The following is a 17,907-nucleotide window of genomic DNA, read 5'->3' as shown; positions in this document are numbered from 1 at the left end:
GTGACATGAATAAAGGCAAGTCTGTGTTTGAGTTAAAATATTAAACTTGGGTGGGAAATTAGCTTCATTTGCATTAGGAAAACCCAGCAGCTGGGATTCTCCCATAGACTGGATTCCTGCTGATGCCAATCAGAAGGGGAGGATAAGCCTATTGACCTTATTTGAGGGCAGCGGGAGCTATCCAGTTCAAGAAATGGTTTGGAGAAAAGTAAGCAAATTTGTAGAACTTTTTGTTAAGTTATGAAAATATCTTGTAACTAGATTCCTGCCATCAGCTGTACTTTTCTGCATCCCATTAGCTGTTGGGTGAAAATTTGCGAGTTTCCAATCTGCGTGTATTCACACAAGTAATGCTAGGCCTTACTTTGTTTTGTGTTTAGTGTGAACTAGGGCTGCAACTAAAGATTATTTTGGTAGTCGACTAATCTGTCAATTATTTTATCAATTAGTCAATGATTATTTAAATCTTACCTCACCTGTTCAAGCCTGCCCACTTGTGAATATCACCTGGTTGTCTCTTCTCATAACTAAAATAATGAACTATAAAAATAGGAGTTTGAAACTGATCAAATGTATTTTTAACATTAATGTGACATCACAATAAATATCAAACAATGCATGTTAAAATGAATGCAATTTCTATTTTGAAATGAAAATATCCATCCACCCATTGTGTTCCGCTTGAGCCCCCCCCCCATGTGCAAATAAGTGAATAAAAATGGCCTCTGTCCAAAAGTTCAAATAAGGCTTCAAATTAAATCAAAAAAAATTTTCTGTCCAAAACAACTGAAAAGTTTACAGACGATTCAGTTCATTAAGAGGTTTACTGTTCAGAATGAATGCTAATATTAGTGCGAAAAAAATATAGAAAATAGAGATGACATAGCTTGTCTTTCACTCACTAGCTAACTTAACTGGAATAGTCCAGCTTATGCTGCATTTCCATTAGTACCCACTCAGCACGACTCGACTTGACTCAGCATGGTTTGTAGGCATTATCATTTTTATTTATTTATATATATATATATATATATATATATATATATATATATATATATATATATAGATATATATATTATTTTTTTTTTTTTTTTAAGTACCCACTCAACCGTGCCATTTTTAAAACCCGACAGCAAGAAAATGGAGGCGTGCAATGCACAGGGAGGCTTGGCTGAGTGCCTAGACTGGCAGTTCGCAGCAGTAGTTTTGCAACAAGAGAGTCATCTGAAACGCACACACAACATAGTTATTTTAATGTTTAACAATGATAACCAGCCATTAAAACATTGTACAGGGGACTTATGCATGATAACGATAGTAAACTGGCTTTAGTTGTGTTAGCTTGCCTCTCATCCATTGTTGTGTTGTTTTGAGTCGCATACAAATTACGTCAAGCAACTACTGTCCATGTTGCTATATCGACTCCACCCACATTGAGGTGGTACTCACTTGCAATGGAAATAAAACAAGACTGTGGCCAGCTGTGTCGAGTCGACCTTCGCTGAGTAGGTACTAATGTAAACGCGGCATTAGTCACAGCTCCAGGGTGCCGGAGTGATGCTTCCGTGGAAGGAAAGCTCTGCTTTGCACAGTCTGCATTCAAATTTATTTTTGTTTTCTGTTTAATGCTCCCACACTTTTGACAGTCTGTCTCGTTTTTCTTTCATTTTCTCCACCCTCCTCTCTGTTCCACCATTGTTATGTTTCACAAGTTCACGAGTACGCAAGTCCGCACATTGAGATACGGCCATGGTGTTCTGTTACTTTCTTCTTCGTTAATACTGTTATTGGCAGACAATGGAGGCAATGCTGCCCCCATATCTTCCTGTGGTGTATTGCAGTTACAAAGTCACACGTGTATGTGGTTTCAGAATATGACGCATCGACATTAAAATTCCACGTTGACTAATTTTGGTTGTCGACGCCGTCCATTATGCCGACAAATCGTTGCAGCCCTAGTGTGAACACATCACAATAATGAAATGCTTTTTAACTCTGTACTATTCATGCATAAAAATGCTTGAAAAACATACTTTATTACATTAGATTTTAAAATATCAGTCACTGAAAAAGTAAACAGTTTAGGTATAAAAACCACAGAGCTATAGAGCTATAAAAAATTACAGTTTATCTGTAGCCCACTAAAATTGTATGGTCATTTGAGTTTTCCCAAGGTCTCTAAGCCTAACATTATCTGTTTTCCATATAATCCTTTCCACAGCTCCTACATATTTCAGTAGATCTGGTCCAAGTTTGACACATTTGCTGTTTAGTTGTATCAGTGTATACTTAACAACAGTTGAATATTTGTATGCTTTATCAGTAAACCATGCTACTTGAGCCTGACATGGTAATAAAATTAGATTGCAAGTGTAATATAGGTGCATTTTTTCTCTATGACTGTGTGGGAAAAAAACACAAAAAGGACGCGCGTGTGTGTGTGTGTTGGCATGTCTTGGTTGTGTACTGAAATGTGGGAGTAAGTCCAAGGTCATCAAGTGATAATGGCACAAATAGTGTAACTGCTTCATTTGAGTGCTCCCAAACATTACAAAGCTTTTGTTAACAAAGAGGCTGTAAACCGGGTAACATTTTCAAGTGTACGTTGTGTCACAGTCAGACTAGACACACAATTGCCTTGATGTGTTTTTAAACACTTCTACTATGTATCTTTATCATGATGTCCTTTTTCCCATGGAAATATTGCCAGAGAGTGTAGGCAGCAGCAGTACTTTATCCATGGATTAGGGGTGTGCGATATATATCGTCAACAATAATATCTTAATTTCCATGTTAACGTTGCGCGAGCTGACTGGGGGGGGAAAAAAAACAATAGAAACGCCTCGACTCCACACGTTCACTGCTTCATGTATAGACTGCTGCGCGCGCACATTGAGAGTGCCCATACTGTGTGCTAGCATAGCTGTCTAAACAACACACTTAAAGCTGGAAATGAGTGAACACACTGCACCAGAGAAAGAAATTCAGATATCGCCAGCCTCGCAGTCTATCACCTTAGATTTAATTCCTAGGCGAGGATTATCTTCACTCACAACAACACAATCCGATTCCCATTCCGGGCCGTTCTGTGTGGAGTTTGCATGTTCTCCCCGTGCCTGTGTGGGTTTCTTTCAGGTACTCTGGTGTCCTCCCACAGTCCAAAGACATGCATCTTTGGTTGATCGCTCACTCTAAATTGCCCGTAGGTGTGAATGTGTGCGTGAGTGCGTGTTGGCCATGCGATGGACTGGTGACCTGTCCATGGTGTACACTGCTTTCGCACGATGACACCCCGCCCCAACACACACACACAAAGCACAAACACATTTTTTACAAATACATTTTTAAATAATCCAAAATATCATTTATTATTGTTATCGACAAAATTACAGAAAATATCGAGATATCATTTTTTTGTCAATATCACACAACCCTACCATGGATATATCAGGCTGTTTTTCTTAGCGGTAAACTCAGACAGCCTCTGTCAAACCAACTAAAGGGACATTTAGACTCTTGGGTTTTAGCTTCCCTATTGTTTGTTCAGTAGTACACAGCTGATAGGACATGTTCAAATTGACTTGCAGTGTAAATAATGAAATGGGACAGTTTGTAATGTAAGCAGATTTTGGCAAAAACAAACATGGAAAATAATGCCAAGAGCATCAAAGAATCAAAGTGTCCATTTTGGCTACAGCAGTTCATGGAAAAGGATGCTTCTTGATGTCTGAGGTATAATAGTTGGAAGTTGGGCAGGTTCATTCTTGTTGAAATGAAACAATTAACATTAGAAGTTACTACGCAGTCATCACATGGTTTTCTGTGGCACAGGTTCAGGAAGCCTAAATGCTGCATAGTGTAGGCCCTGTCTGCATGTACACAGATATTTTGGAAAATTAAGCTTTTTCTGTGCATTTTCACTGAACATTAAGCTGCTGAAAAATTTGGTTGAAAACTTGTTGAAGAAAATTCAGTTTCTTTATTCATATGTGCGCAGGGAAAGCAAAGGTTGGCTTGCAACATCAGAAATGTGTGCCTTTATCTCTTTTTTTCTTTTTTATATATATATCAGACTATGTTTCATTTTATTGTATGTAGGTTTCTGACATTTTTCCATGATGAGAGTTATATCATCTATTGCTTTCTGCATGCTCTTGACAGTGCTGGACACTTCTTTGCATTTTCACTTGGATGGAGAAATTTTGTAAAACAGTGATTATGAGGACAGGATTGTTGTTTGTATGTTTGGCATGTTTAACTTTTACTCTAGTTTTTAAAAATGTTATTTATTTATTTATGCACTTTCAAAAATAACATTCAACACTGCTGCTTACTGTCAATCTGTTTCACCCTGAGTGTCTCTAAAGTTTGAGCAAAAAAGACATTTGAAGATGATTAGGTTACAATAATATACCCTGCTCAAAAAATTAAAAGAACACTTTAAAAACACATATCTCAACAGGGGGGAATGATGCTGGATATCTATACTAATATGAGCTGGGTAATGTGTTAGGAACAAAAGGATGCCACATCGTTTGATGGAAATGAAAATGGTCAACCTACAGTGGGCTGAATTCAAAGACATCCTAAAAATCAAAGTGGAAAAAATGATGCAGCAAGCTAGTCCACTTTGTTGACATTTCCTTGCAGCAACTCATAATGATACTCAGTAGTTTGTATGGCCCCCATGTGTTTGTATGCATGCCTCACAACATCAGGACATGCTCCCAATGAGATGGCGGACGATGTCCTGGAGGATCTCCTCTCAGATCCTGACCACGGCATCACTGGGCTCCTGGGCACTCTGAGGTCCAACCTGGCAGCGTTGGAGAGACCAAAACATAATGTCCCTAGTGGTGTTCTATTGGATTTAGGTCAAGTGAGCGTGGGGACCAGTTGTGCACCAGGAGGAAACCTGGACCCACTGCACCAGTGTAGTGTCTAACAATTAGTACAAGGATTTCGTCACAATACCTTATGGTAGTCAGGATACTGTTGCCTTGCTTGTAGAGGTCTGTGCGTCCCTCCATGTCCCTCCCCAGACCATCACCAAACCAGTCATGCTGAATGACGTTACGGGCAGCATAACATTCTAAACAGCTTCTCCAGACCTTTTCACATCTGTGCTCAGGGTGAACCTGCTCTAATCTGTGAAAAGCATAGGGCGCCAGTGCTGGACCTGCCAATTCCGGTAAATATTCTGGCAAATGTTAATCAGGCTCCACAGTGCCGGGCAGTGAGCATAGAGCCCACTAGAGGACATTGGGACCTCAGGCCACCCTCATAAAGTCTGTTTCTGATTGTTTGGTCAGAGACGTTCACACCAGTGGCTCATCCTGGAGCAGATACTGGTCCTGCTGATGGGTTAAGGACCATCTACGGCACTGTCCAGCTTTCCTCGAATAACTGCCTATCTTCTGGAATCTCCTCCATGCTCTTGAGACTTTGCTGGGAGACACAGCAAACCTGCTGGCAATGGCATGTATTGATGTGCCACCCTGGAGGAGTTGAACTACCTTTTCAATCTCTGTAGGGTCCAGGTGTCGCCTCATGCTACCAGTAGTGACACTGATCCTAGCCAAATGCAAACATAGTGTAAAAACAGTCAGAAAAGATGAGGAGGGGGAAATCTCAGTCGCCTCCATCTGTAAAACCATTCCTGTTTAGGGGATTGTCTTATTGTTCCCCCTCTAGTGCACCTGTTGTTAATTTCATTTTCACCAAAGCAGCTGAAACTGATTAGCAACCTCCTCTGCTACTTAACTGTTCCTAAAGTTTTTTTTTCTTTTTTGAGCAATGTACTTCTGTGTAGATATTTGTGAAAATGTGATACAAAAAAAGAGAATCCAAAATTACCAAAAATTCCTGAATCCAGATCCAGGTCTAGTCCCTTTAAGATGGGCCAAGCCACATCAACCAGAGAATTATATGGTAACGTGTGGCATTTGGTTGCTGAGGAACAGGTAAAAGTTGTGTGAGAGAGAGAGAGTGATATTGATATTGATAGTGAGTCTTGAAATTTGAGAGATTTTAGCATGTTTGGAGTGTATAGTTTGTGTGTAGTGTGTTTATTGTGTTGTGCAGTCATGGACAAGCCAGATGCTAGCCAAAAAGCCACCAAAAGGCAGACTGAAATGTAAATGCTGTCTCCAGGTGTACAACAGGAGGAGTGATACACCTGGAAGTGTCAGGCCTGTGATGTGCCTGTCTGTCTTGTGATGGGCAGGGACTGTTTTTTTTTTTTTTTTGGAGTGGCACAAATAATTTGCGTGGCCTTTTATTGTTACTCCTGATTGCATTGCCTGCATTTTATTATAAATAGTTGTATTATAACTTTGTTCCTTGCTAAATTTTTACATAAGATTTTGAAAATTGCAACTTATTTGTATTTTAAGTTATAAACATAGTTTGTTAAACATGTTTTTGGTTTTTGCAGTAAAGGAAAAAATTAACTTTTCTCTTTATTTTACTCGGATTTAATTTTTTTTGTGTGAATTTATGTCCGATGTGTTAATACAGTGTGTCAGAATGGAAAAAAATAACTGTATAGTCACACGTGTGATGTTGTGCTGAAAAGATTTATACCAAACCAGGCAAGGTAAACAGTTTTTTAGGTGAAATATAAAGGAAAATTCAAAAGTAGTCTCACATATGGCAAAATTCATCTCATATTCGGTATACAGGTGTGGAGGGCCAAGAACTAGTGCCAAACCAAACCATACATCATCCAGACAAATGGTTGATGGAAATGATGCAGTGTTTACTGATGCAGTTAGATATTGTTTAGCCAAGTACATGATGCCAACCCAAATGCTGGTATAGGAGGGTTTTTAACTGAATAAAAAGCTCAAACCAAGATACAGCATCACAGGTAGAAAATACTTTTCAATTTAAAACTTTATTAGGTGACAGTGTTGTGCAGGTTCCTTAAGAGTTACAGGGTTATGTTATTTTAGTTATTATTGTTATTATGAAACTAAAGTGTTAAGCGGTTATAAATTTACTTAAAATTTCCAGGGAAAATACTATCTAGGCTATTTTTGTTACATTTGACTTCTGCTGTGTCACTGTATATAATGCTATGTCACTGCTGTCACTATATCACTAACTTCTGCTTTCACCTTGTGGCAGCAGGTTCACACTTTGAATTTCATCAGTGGAAGTAGCTCACTGGAACATGTCCATTTTGTTTGCACTAATAAATGCTGCTACCTGTGAGCTGCAATCACTGATAAAATGTTCACTATTTTTTTCTGTATTGTCATAAATATCATTCTTGAAATATCGGCATTTAATTTTGAGGCTGCATCACTCACTGCTATATAGAAGCCTGTTTTTAACACAAAAATGCAACAGAATGGAACAATTCAAATCTTCTGTTGTCTTGCAAAGATGTCGTTTTGAAATTTAAAAGAGTTCAAAATCACATCAACATTTACTTAAACCAAACCGATCCTGTTGTAGTATTTTAAAGAGCTTGAAAAACACATTTATCTTTCTTAAACTAATTCAGGTGTTGTCATTATACATGGACTGGTTTGTCCTCATACAGAATCATTCACAGAAAAAAAAGTGTGTGTTTGCACATCTTCATTTTCTGTGTTTATTTATTTTCTTTAATCCAGATCATGATTGAGGGTCTTGGCTTCACCATGGCAGGGCTCTCAGGCCTGGTGTAGTGTTACCAGCAGATTTGGGGGGGGGGGGTTCCTGCTCTCTTTAATATGTTCAACAGTTTTAGGACCTGAGGACAGGTGCTTTGTGGCGCTGTCAGCCTTCTGTTTCTACAGTAATAAATGACCATCATAACGCTGTTGGCCCTTTTAAATATCGGCTATCATCTCCACACCTGCACGGTTGTCCTTTTCTCTGTCTCTCACTCTTTGTATCTCCCTTTCTTTCATCCCCCTTTATTCTCATCCCCCTCACATCTGTCACTTTCATCTCAGTCCTGTCTTTCCACTTTTCCTTTTCTCTTAATTACACATAGCTTGTTATGCATTTTCTCTCTTGTATTTTTATCCTACGTTTTTGCATTAATCCCCCTAAAATCCATTCTTTTCCTTTTCAGTTTTATTACTTGAAAAAATTGAGAATGATGACATTGGGAGAAAGACCTTGAAGATCACAGATTTTGGCCTAGCCAGGGAGTGGCACAAAACCACAAAAATGTCAGCGGCAGGCACTTACTCCTGGATGGCACCGGAGGTCATTAAGTCATCTCTGTTCTCCAAAGGCAGTGATGTCTGGAGGTATGAAAATGACATTATGCCAGCATTGGTCCTCAAAACTAGATCAAAGTATCTACTTTTTCTCATTTGTCTGACATTGCTCTTTCATTTGTCATTTCTTTACTTTCTTTTCATCTCCTTTGTCCTCAAACAGTTACGGTGTCTTGCTCTGGGAGCTGTTAACTGGGGAGGTGCCATACCGTGGGATAGATGGCTTAGCTGTTGCTTACGGCGTGGCAGTTAATAAGTTAACCCTACCAATCCCCTCTACTTGCCCTGAACCCTTTGCTAAACTCATGGAAGGTAAGTATGAGCAAATCTCAGTGGAGTTAAAGCTTTATTTTTCACAAATGTATGTGATAAGGAATTATTACATTAATGGCAGTAATATATAAGACAAATATAAAGACACATCAATCAAAAACACACAACAATCAAAGATATTAGAAATATGAAGCTCTAAAGTCTTTCTGAGAAATCAGTACCTGTAAGAAACACTTTGTTTCTTTACTTTGAGCTTGTACAGTCTTTACAGGAATACCAAAAACAGTGCTGTAGTGTACTTTTTTTTTTTTTTAACATCAGGACATAAAATTGTTTACACCGACATCCATAACATCCATACAAGAAGTGGCATGTGGCATAATACACATCAAAAGAAAGGCAAATTTAAGATGCACTAAATATTGGACTTTAAGTTAAATCAAATTTCATGTACAGATTTGTATATGTTCACATGTTTTAGTGGCAAGCTGATTTTCCCCAAATCTGTGACAAATGCTGATGCAACTGACTAACTTTTTATCAGAGATTCTCACTTTGCATCCACAGACGCAGTATGTAGATGACTTGGTCACAGTGGTTTTGAGTCCATCTTTACATTTGCATTTTATTTGTCCAGATTGCTGGGACCAGGACCCCCATGTGCGTCCCTCCTTTTCCTGCATACTGGAGCAGCTTTCAGCCATCGAAGAGGCGGTGATGGCCACTATGCCTCAGGACTCCTTCCACAGCATGCAGGACGACTGGCGTGTGGAGATCCAGGAGATGTTTGATGAGCTCAGGACCAAAGAGAAGGTAGAGCAGTGGGAGGAGACTTTTTTTTGAACACTGATAACATCAGTATGTTGAAGTCACTGAATACAATACCATCCTGGCAGCTGGTTAAACACATGAAAGTATGTTTAATTTCCAGCAACCTCTCCTCTGTGTCACAGTGTGGGAAGTTATACCCACACTGTGTGACACAGAGGAGTATGAAAAAAGACCAGCTATTTATCTTTCTTCACTGTATGAGTGTTAATAACGATACACGTAGGCTAATCTACCATTTAGTCTAACCGTGCTGTATAGCTCTGGACAGTTTTTATGGACTAAAATGTTTAATTGGTTACTTTCAGTGGATAAGGTTTAATCACACGTTTAACAATTGAGTCATTAATGCTGAGGCGCTTTAGTGGACTTCCCCTTGTTAAAACCTTAATCTGCTTCCTGTATAAGTCTACCGTTGCTGCCTTAAAGTGGGGGGTTAATTAGTGTTTAGTGAAACAGCAGGATCAGCACACAGAGCTGAGTTAATGAATGGTGAACTGAGTTACACACATAATACAAAAGTGCACAGGTGGGGTTTTAAGAGTTTTAATTTGTGCCTATTTTTGTGTTGTAGATTTATGTCTGCTTTGTTCTAGTTTTTCCACTTTTGCTAATCCCTCGTTTGAGCTTGAGGTTTTTTTTATGTTTTGTTTTGTTTTTTTATTCTATAATCCCTAAAATTAAACGCTTAACTGTGCAGCTGGTAATCTGTGTTGCCTCACCATACTTTATAACATTTGTCCACTATGTAAAGCTGTGAGAGAAAACCTAATTTAGCTTTGAGCTTTAACTCACATTTTCCCATCATAAATTTTATGAGATTAGTTGTGAATTAGTCCCTTCATAAACAGATTTCCTGTAAAACTCTCACAGTAATCTGTGTCTAGGTGGGTGGCTGAAGGGGTTTGACTGTAAAGCTGCTTTATGAAAGTCATCCAGTAAGGATTATTATTACTCAACTGAGAGCAATTCAAGGGAAAAGACAGGGAATAAAGAATGCGTAAGCAATGGGAGGAGACTTCATTGTTTAGCTGTATAACACTACCTGAAACAGAAGGCTCCTGAAACAGCTTATTATTAGTGAATTATTTAATTATACCTACTCCTGCCTGTTTTAAAGATTTCCATGCTCAAAAAATAGTGTCTGAATCCTTTACCAGGGTAAATGTAACACAGATGCATGACTGTAAGAGTAGTACTGAATATTGATTTAGGGTGAGTGAGGTACATCCTTTCTGGATCTCTAAGGTATTCTTACTTATTCTAGTTTCAGCCTTTAAATGTTGACTGTTCATTAAAAGAATAGTAGTAAAAGTAGTTTATTTACTTTTGCACTCTTTATAAGAACTAAGTACAACTTGCAATACACAGCAGAATCAGATACAGTTATTCACTTTTTAAAAAATTATTATTCCAATGCAGTTTTGTTAATCAGTTATTTAAAACTTGCCATCTGCATAACCTGTAACCCATCAACAGAATAGTCAGAGTTCAGGATGTGTTTGATGGCAAATGTAGACTTGAGTAGCTCCGCACTTGAAGTTTTGTTTGTATTTTTAAATTGGTACATTTCTGGCAGACCTTGCTAACTCCAGTGACTCACTATAGAGCCACAAAACACTTAATGTATACACTTTCATATATTCAGTGTTCCCTTTGAAAAGAAGGTGTCTCAAGGGTGTCATCATGTGGATGATATTTATATATATATATATATAGATAGATATATGTGTATGTATATATGTATGTATGTATGTATAAAATCTTAATAACTGCTTCTTCTAGGAGCTACGTTCCAGAGAAGAGGAGCTGACGCGAGCCGCCCTCCAGCAGAAGTCTCAGGAGGAGTTGCTGAAGCGTCGGGAGCAGCAGTTGGCAGAGCGCGAGATCAACGTGCTGGAGAGAGAGCTCAATATTCTCATTTTCCAGCTCAACAAAGACAAGCCCAACGTGAAGAAGAGGAAAGGCAAATTTAAACGTTCCCGCCTTAAATTGAAGGATGGGAACCGCATCAGCCTACCCTCGGGTGAGCACGGCTTAAACTAAGATACTGGACTTGTTTCATTTTTGTATTTGTGGTAGAAAGCAACTTGGAATCTCCATGGACATGATTTATCCATGGGAATGTTATGTGGGAATGGTGTGTTTGCCACAGTGCATTTAAATATTACTACAAAAAGTGAAAGAAAATCAGTTTTTGACAATTAGTTTGTCATACATTTATATCTGTAACAAAATAAAAAGTTTAAAACATAATGTATTTTCCAAACTTTTAGTAAATTTACAATAGAGCAGTATTTAAACCAGGGTTAAATGATCCATCTGGCCTGGTTTCCTGGGCTTTTCAGAAAAAATAAGCCAACTAACGTGTCTGGATTAAATGACCATTCTGACATTGTTGTGTTTGCAACATTTGCACTGTGTTGAAAGTTTAAGTATACATGTTGGACTGTAATCACTCAAACAGTAACTCCTCTGGGATTGTAATAACTGTTATACTCGTCTGGTATATTCTAGACTTCCAACATAAGATCACCGTGCAGGCGTCACCTTCCATGGACAAAAGGCGGAGCCTTCATAGTACCAGCTCCTCTCCTCCCAGCAGCCCTACACTCATCCCCCGTCTACGAGCCATTCAGCGTAAGTTCAGTTTGTGGGTTTTTAAATTTTTTTTGCATGTTAAAGCTTTTCTAATTGCCTCAGGTTGTCTTAGCTGTGCTTACTGTCCTGCCTGGAGTCCAGTCTGCTCATCTAAGTGTGAAAAGACTGAAGAAATCACATCAGCTCTTTGAGAGCTTCATGGGAACTGGGAACATGGGGACAGTGTCATTCACAATGTCTAGAGCTATGTGAACAAAAGAGGCACAAGCAGTCAGCCAGTTGTTTGAACAGTTTGATAAAGATGTTAGTCACGCGCCAACGCCCTTGCAATAACTGCACAAATTCCTCTTGTGCATTTATGGTAGATGGTTGATATACAGATAGGAGGCACAAAACAGTCAGAGTACTTTTGTATACAGATTCATGTGTTTAAAACTGCTCTTAATTGACACTTGGAGCTACAAGAGTAGACAGAAGGACTGTACTATCCAAGAGGGTGGTGTGTTTTAACAGCCTGTATTTAGTCCACATAGAAATGTAGAAATATGCATAAATACACACTAGATGAGGAATCATGTGTTGGCAGTTGTGTACACTGATTTACAGTCTTATTTACATGGACACATATTTCCAAATGTGTTTTCTTGCACATTTTAAGTCAGTTGTATTTACACAGCCCGCAAATTTAATTCATACACAGACAAACATGCACACACTTACGGCTCCTGTGGCTGAAGAACTCAAGTCTTGCTGAAGTACTTCGCCTTCTCTTTTACAGTGTTAAATGCTCTGTTTCACAGTGCTCGTGTTGGTTGGCTGTAACATGTACGTTTCCCTCCTCAGTGACATCCCACAGGCCGAGGGACAGTTTGTATGTTTACCAACAGGATGTTGATTTGACCAACGAGGTGTCAGCCTGCTCTGGGTTCAGGAGGAAAGGCAAGAGAATGGCTTCACTCATGCAGTCTGGGTGTTGCTAATAGCACTGAGCTGCGTGTGACGTGTTGCTAACTTGTAAAAATGGGGGCACTCACCCTGAAAATCAAACAAATGAGCTACAAGGTTTGTTCTGCAGACATGGGCCAGTCAGCTGTTGATCTTTTTGGGTTTTTTTTTCTTAATCATGTTTTAATATGCAGCTCAAAATGAAGTCAGTGGCAGCTTCTTCTTTTTTTTTTGGCCCTTGTCTGCTGCTGTGACATAATTGGTGAATGTTTCTTTTGCTGACATCTTTATAACAACTTCACAACAACAACCCAACACCCGTAAGAGGATCTTATAACAACATTGGTATTGGTTGCTGTTGTATTTCTGTTTGGCTGTCATCTGTCATCTGTTTTCTGGTATGAAAGGTTAAATAGTCACTCTGAATCAGATATTCATGAAAATAAAAGAGTTGTGAACCATCCAGTGTAGGATCACTTTTAAAGATCCCTCAACCTTTAAATGAGAATACTCAGGAGTTTGGTGGTTACTTAGACTTTGATGATGATCCTTTTGGGGATTACTATGAGGATTTTACAGATGACAGAATACCTTTTAACAATCCTACTAACATTTCTACTCCATATTCCCTGTGAGGACTGTCTTTTGGCCAACAGCATCTTGCAGCAGCTGGTTTATTTGCTCCTTTTGTTTGTTTTTGTTTATTTGTAAAACTTAACAATCCCTGCATTTACAGTTACTCAAGATGAGAGCAACCGTACATGGGGCCGCAGCTCCCTCTTCAGGCCAGAGGAGTTTGATGATGTGAAAAAGGGAATCAAGAAGAAAGGAAGAACCTGGGGACCCAGTTCAGTACAGAGCAAAGAAAGGCCTGCTGCCACTCAGAGGTAAACCCAGGGCAATCATTTTTCACTCTCACACTGTGTATTTGAAGACTGGCCACCAGTTCAAAACTACATGTCTACATGCTTGTCTGTATATTTTGCTAGTGCATCTTAAGCCTTTCTTAGGGCCTTTTTACATAGAAAGTGGCATGTGCTGTGCTGCACTCATAAACCCATCTGTGCAGTAACGGTGTCCTGCTGTATCGAGTAAAGCGCAGTGCAAGCACACCAGCACGGTGTGGGAACAGTGTGATGTACACTTTGTGTGACCAATAGAAAAGTGGAGTGACAGGGAGCCAGCACATATAGTACACGTGAAGAGCATGAGCAAAGGCAAAAATGCCATAGTAGAGGCAGAGCGCTGCAAATTTTGGGCCCTTTGTTGAACCTAGCAGTCAGCGCAGCACATGGCACTTTCTTTGTGAAAGGGCCCTTAGTTAACAGGAGCATCTGTGCGGCCAGATGTCTGAACAGTTAAAATGCAGTTTTAGAATGTTTTATATATATCTGTTTCTCATGTCTGCACTGGCACACTTTTTTTTTTTTTTTTTTTTTAATTTGTTTATTTGTTTTGTTTTAAGAGTGCGTCCTCTGTCAGATGGCAGCAACCCCTGGTCTACTAGCCTGGTGAAGTCCCAGAAATCTGTCCCCCTTGCTGCCCTGTTTGCTGAACAAGGTGAGCTAAAAGAAAATTGTCATGCTGTGCATGCTGAGTGCACATAAAGGTTGCTTGGATTTTTAGGGAGAAATCATTTATTAATGTATTATTTGCACTTCTGTGTTTTGAACAGGGACCAGTAAAGATGAAGCTTTTTCCCAGGAATGTCCTGACAGCAGTTCCAAACCAAAGCAGCTCAAGTTCCCCAACCAGGTGTACATCGATCTACCTCTGTGGAGGGATGAGCAGCAGCAGCCTCAGAGCCCTGGTGGAAATTGCGGGACAGGAGATGCTGGAATAGTAGGTCAGGGTGGCCAACCAGAGACTCCAGATGACCCATACACCACCACGTCCACCTCATCCACCTCAACCACCCCACAGCTCACGCCCACAAACAGCCTGAAAAGGACATCAGCTCGGCGCAAGACGGACGCTGTGCTTTATGGTTGTGGTTCGCTGCTGGCTTCGGTTCTGCTTGGTTATGACATCAGGGAGGCCCTCAAAAACTCAGCTCCTGGGGAAGACTGTGAGCCCCCGAAAGAAGAGAAAGAGAAGAAGAAGAAAGAGGGCCTGTTTCAGCGTGCAACACGGTTCCGCCGCAGCACCTCACCGCCAAGCGGTCGCTCCCGCAAAGACGAGGCAACATCAAACCACAGCTCCCCCCAATCTGTCAATCTTATTTCCATGTCAGCCATCATGGAATACAACTCCACCAAGTGTCTCTTACAGTCTGAGGCAGAGATATCGGAGTCTAACCCTGTGAAGACTGAGCATATAGCTGTCAATCATCACACAGAGCCAGCCAGACACAGCCCAGCAGCATTTACAGAAGGCCAGAGTAACAAGACTGCAGCTAAAACACAGACACCAGTGCAAACCCAAAGCCAGCCTCCAGAGAAGAGCAACCACAACCCAGCAGCACGTCTACGCAGAAAGAAATACACCACCAACCACAACAGTGAGTAACACAAAGCAGGAATGTGGGAAGTAAATTTGTAGTTTTAAAATGATTTCCACTCTTGAAATGTATCCCCGTTTGTTCACAGCCAATGGCCCACCTGCTCTGCCTCCTCCGGCCTCACAAAAGAAGCAGGAGAAACAAGAGAAAGAGAAATATGGAGGGCCAGAAAAGCCCGTTGGTGGAGAGGCCTTCACAAGACCACGACCAGTGTCACTAAGGGCCAAACCCCACACCTGGGCTCTGCTGCGAGGACGCAACAAGAGCTACTCCCTGGGTCACTATTCTGGAGAAAAGACGGTGCAGAACCTAAACATGATGCTGTCCTCAGAGGTAGGGATGGGCTGCTCCCTGCTGGACATGGACACTGAGGGCCAGAAACGAGACTGCACTGTGCCGCTCTGCCGCATTCAAAGTTCCCCGGCACGGCCCTCTGTCTTTGAGCTGGACAAAGAGTTCCTCTCTTAGGGGTCTCAAGAAGCAATCTGCTGGTGGTTAAAGCTCATTCCACACAACCTAGAGTGTTCCAAAACATGCACACACATAATTTATAGCCTAGAACTCCTGGAGGGTTTAGAACCAGGCTGTTTTTGGTTCCATCTATTAAGGTTCTGTATAGAACTAGAGAAATCAGCTTTGTTGTAGTTCAAGAACATAGTTATCAGTGTTCTAGAGTACAACAGAGTTTGAGACTTCTAGAAAGCACCTGAGTCGAAGGAGTTCTAGATTTACTGAGAGCGGCCTTCCACACTGCCTTGTTTCATGTTAGAACACACGCAGGGTTCTGAAGCCCAGGCAGAACTTTCCAGAGATGGATCAGCAGCTCTTCCTGTGATCCACTCGGTGCTCGACTGCCACCTTTGTTTTCCCCCCTCACCCTTTGCTCCCTTTGTCACCCCCCTTCCTTTCTCGTTCTATCGGTGCAGCTAAACGTTGACCGCTGCTGCAGCTTTCTCAACACAGTACCCTCACCTTTTTATTTATATATATATTTTTATAGGTAATTTAATATGAAGAGACTTGACCTTACCTTAGAAACCAACAGGACATACATTCCATGTCAGTTTCGAAGCTGTGTGATCACGCTTTTAGATTTTTTTTTTTTTTGACATAAGAATCATGCATGCATGTACCCTTAAAATGTTGAACAAAAAAAAATTATATTATGCTTTGTTTGTAAATATTTCTTTTAATCCATTATTGACCTAATGCTGGCAGTTTTTTTTTCTTTTGTATTGCATTAATGCTGTTTTATGACCGAGTCAGCAATGCTGCAGTACAGTTTGTGTTCTTGGGCAACAGTTTTGGGATTTTGGAACATTACATGGAATAGTCAACAAATGTACCTGTTAATTTGTGTTCATGGAAGTTTTCTTTTTTTTTTTTCTTTTTTTGTCTTGCCTACATGCACAGAACCATCTACCACATAGTCTGAGGGGAGTTTATGATGAAGCAACACAGGATTTGTGTTTTCCTGGTTTAGACTTAGACCAAAAAAACCTACTTGAAAAAACAGATTGTGGTTTGGGTTCAAATAAAACAACTGGCCCGTGTATAAAAGCTCTGTTACACTTACTTTTGAAACACATCAGTTTCAAAGTTGTGCTTACTATCATGTATCAATCGCTCTCCATGCACACAAAAACAGATCACATTTTTTGGACTATTGCACGTGTTGCCATGAGACCATGCTGTCTCAGGGTAGGTTGTATACTGGATCATAGTAGGGATGCATGTATGTTTCCACCCAGAATGCCCTGAATATTTTAGAGATGCGGGTAGAAAACTGGAAGCCCTACAAAGGAGAAATCTTCTCATTTAAAAGTTGTGGTCATGTGTTGATAATATGGAAGAGTATTTATAGATGTTTGTTTTTTGTTTTGTTTTGTTTTCTTCATTTGGCACACTGCAGCAGAGCGGGGGATCACATCAGCCATGAATGTTCATGTGAGGGGGAAAACCCAAATAAATTTATAGTCCAGTCCCCCGCCCTCCGATGACCGCATGATTTTCTAGGATTTCTTCAAAGCCCATAAGTGTCTACACAAGAGAGTGTTTACTTTAAAACACTGTTAAGAGCATGAACTGCACAAAATTGCAATACCTGTACTGTAAACCTGATGAATCTGTGCCTTCAGCTGTGTCATTTAAAAGCTCAGTCACTCACTGTCACAGAAATCAGCCCCAGTTTGGTTGGTTTGGTTCTCTGATAGCGCTGTTACATGTAACTGCTTTAATGTTTAGTTGAGTTTTGGTTTTGTTTTCTTCTCTTTGTTTACTTTTTATATAACATTAAACTAAAGGTTTCTCCATTTAGAAATCATCCATGTTGTCACGTGCAGGAAGGTCTGGAGACGTTTGAATTTGGCTGCAGAGTCGAGACACAGTTTGTCTTTCACGATCATGCTGTAAACGTGGTTTTCCTCATTATTCACAAAGGGCTTTGAATGTTGATTTACTCAACGCATTTTTTTCCAGACTTGTGTGAACTTGACAATATGCAGACCTGATAATGAAGGATATGTACTGGACCTAACT

The 17,907-nt window shown here is 40.1% G+C and overlaps 1 protein-coding gene across 2 annotated transcripts in view; it reads left to right on the top strand.

Annotated features, from left to right (window-relative positions):
- map3k21 (mitogen-activated protein kinase kinase kinase 21) overlaps positions 1-17,907 on the top strand; it is a 31,364-nt gene extending 13,457 nt beyond the window's left edge. The window contains exons 2-11 of one of the 2 annotated variants that reach the window (XM_030748576.1): positions 8,072-8,252; positions 8,386-8,534; positions 9,133-9,308; positions 11,109-11,349; positions 11,841-11,963; positions 12,768-12,863; positions 13,606-13,756; positions 14,335-14,429; positions 14,545-15,369; positions 15,458-17,907. In XM_030748576.1, the coding sequence (XP_030604436.1) occupies positions 8,072-8,252; positions 8,386-8,534; positions 9,133-9,308; positions 11,109-11,349; positions 11,841-11,963; positions 12,768-12,863; positions 13,606-13,756; positions 14,335-14,429; positions 14,545-15,369; positions 15,458-15,837 (2,417 nt within the window). In that variant the 3' untranslated portion in view covers positions 15,838-17,907. The remainder of the gene's footprint in view (positions 1-8,071; positions 8,253-8,385; positions 8,535-9,132; positions 9,309-11,108; positions 11,350-11,840; positions 11,964-12,767; positions 12,864-13,605; positions 13,757-14,334; positions 14,430-14,544; positions 15,370-15,457) is intronic. The other variant, XM_030748577.1, reaches the window with a different exon arrangement.

The sequence above is a fragment of the Archocentrus centrarchus genome, chromosome 15, assembly GCF_007364275.1.
Source record: "Archocentrus centrarchus isolate MPI-CPG fArcCen1 chromosome 15, fArcCen1, whole genome shotgun sequence".
NCBI lineage: Eukaryota > Metazoa > Chordata > Actinopteri > Cichliformes > Cichlidae > Archocentrus > Archocentrus centrarchus.
Note: the sequence above shows the minus strand (reverse complement) of the source record. Positions and strands in the feature narration are given on the sequence as shown.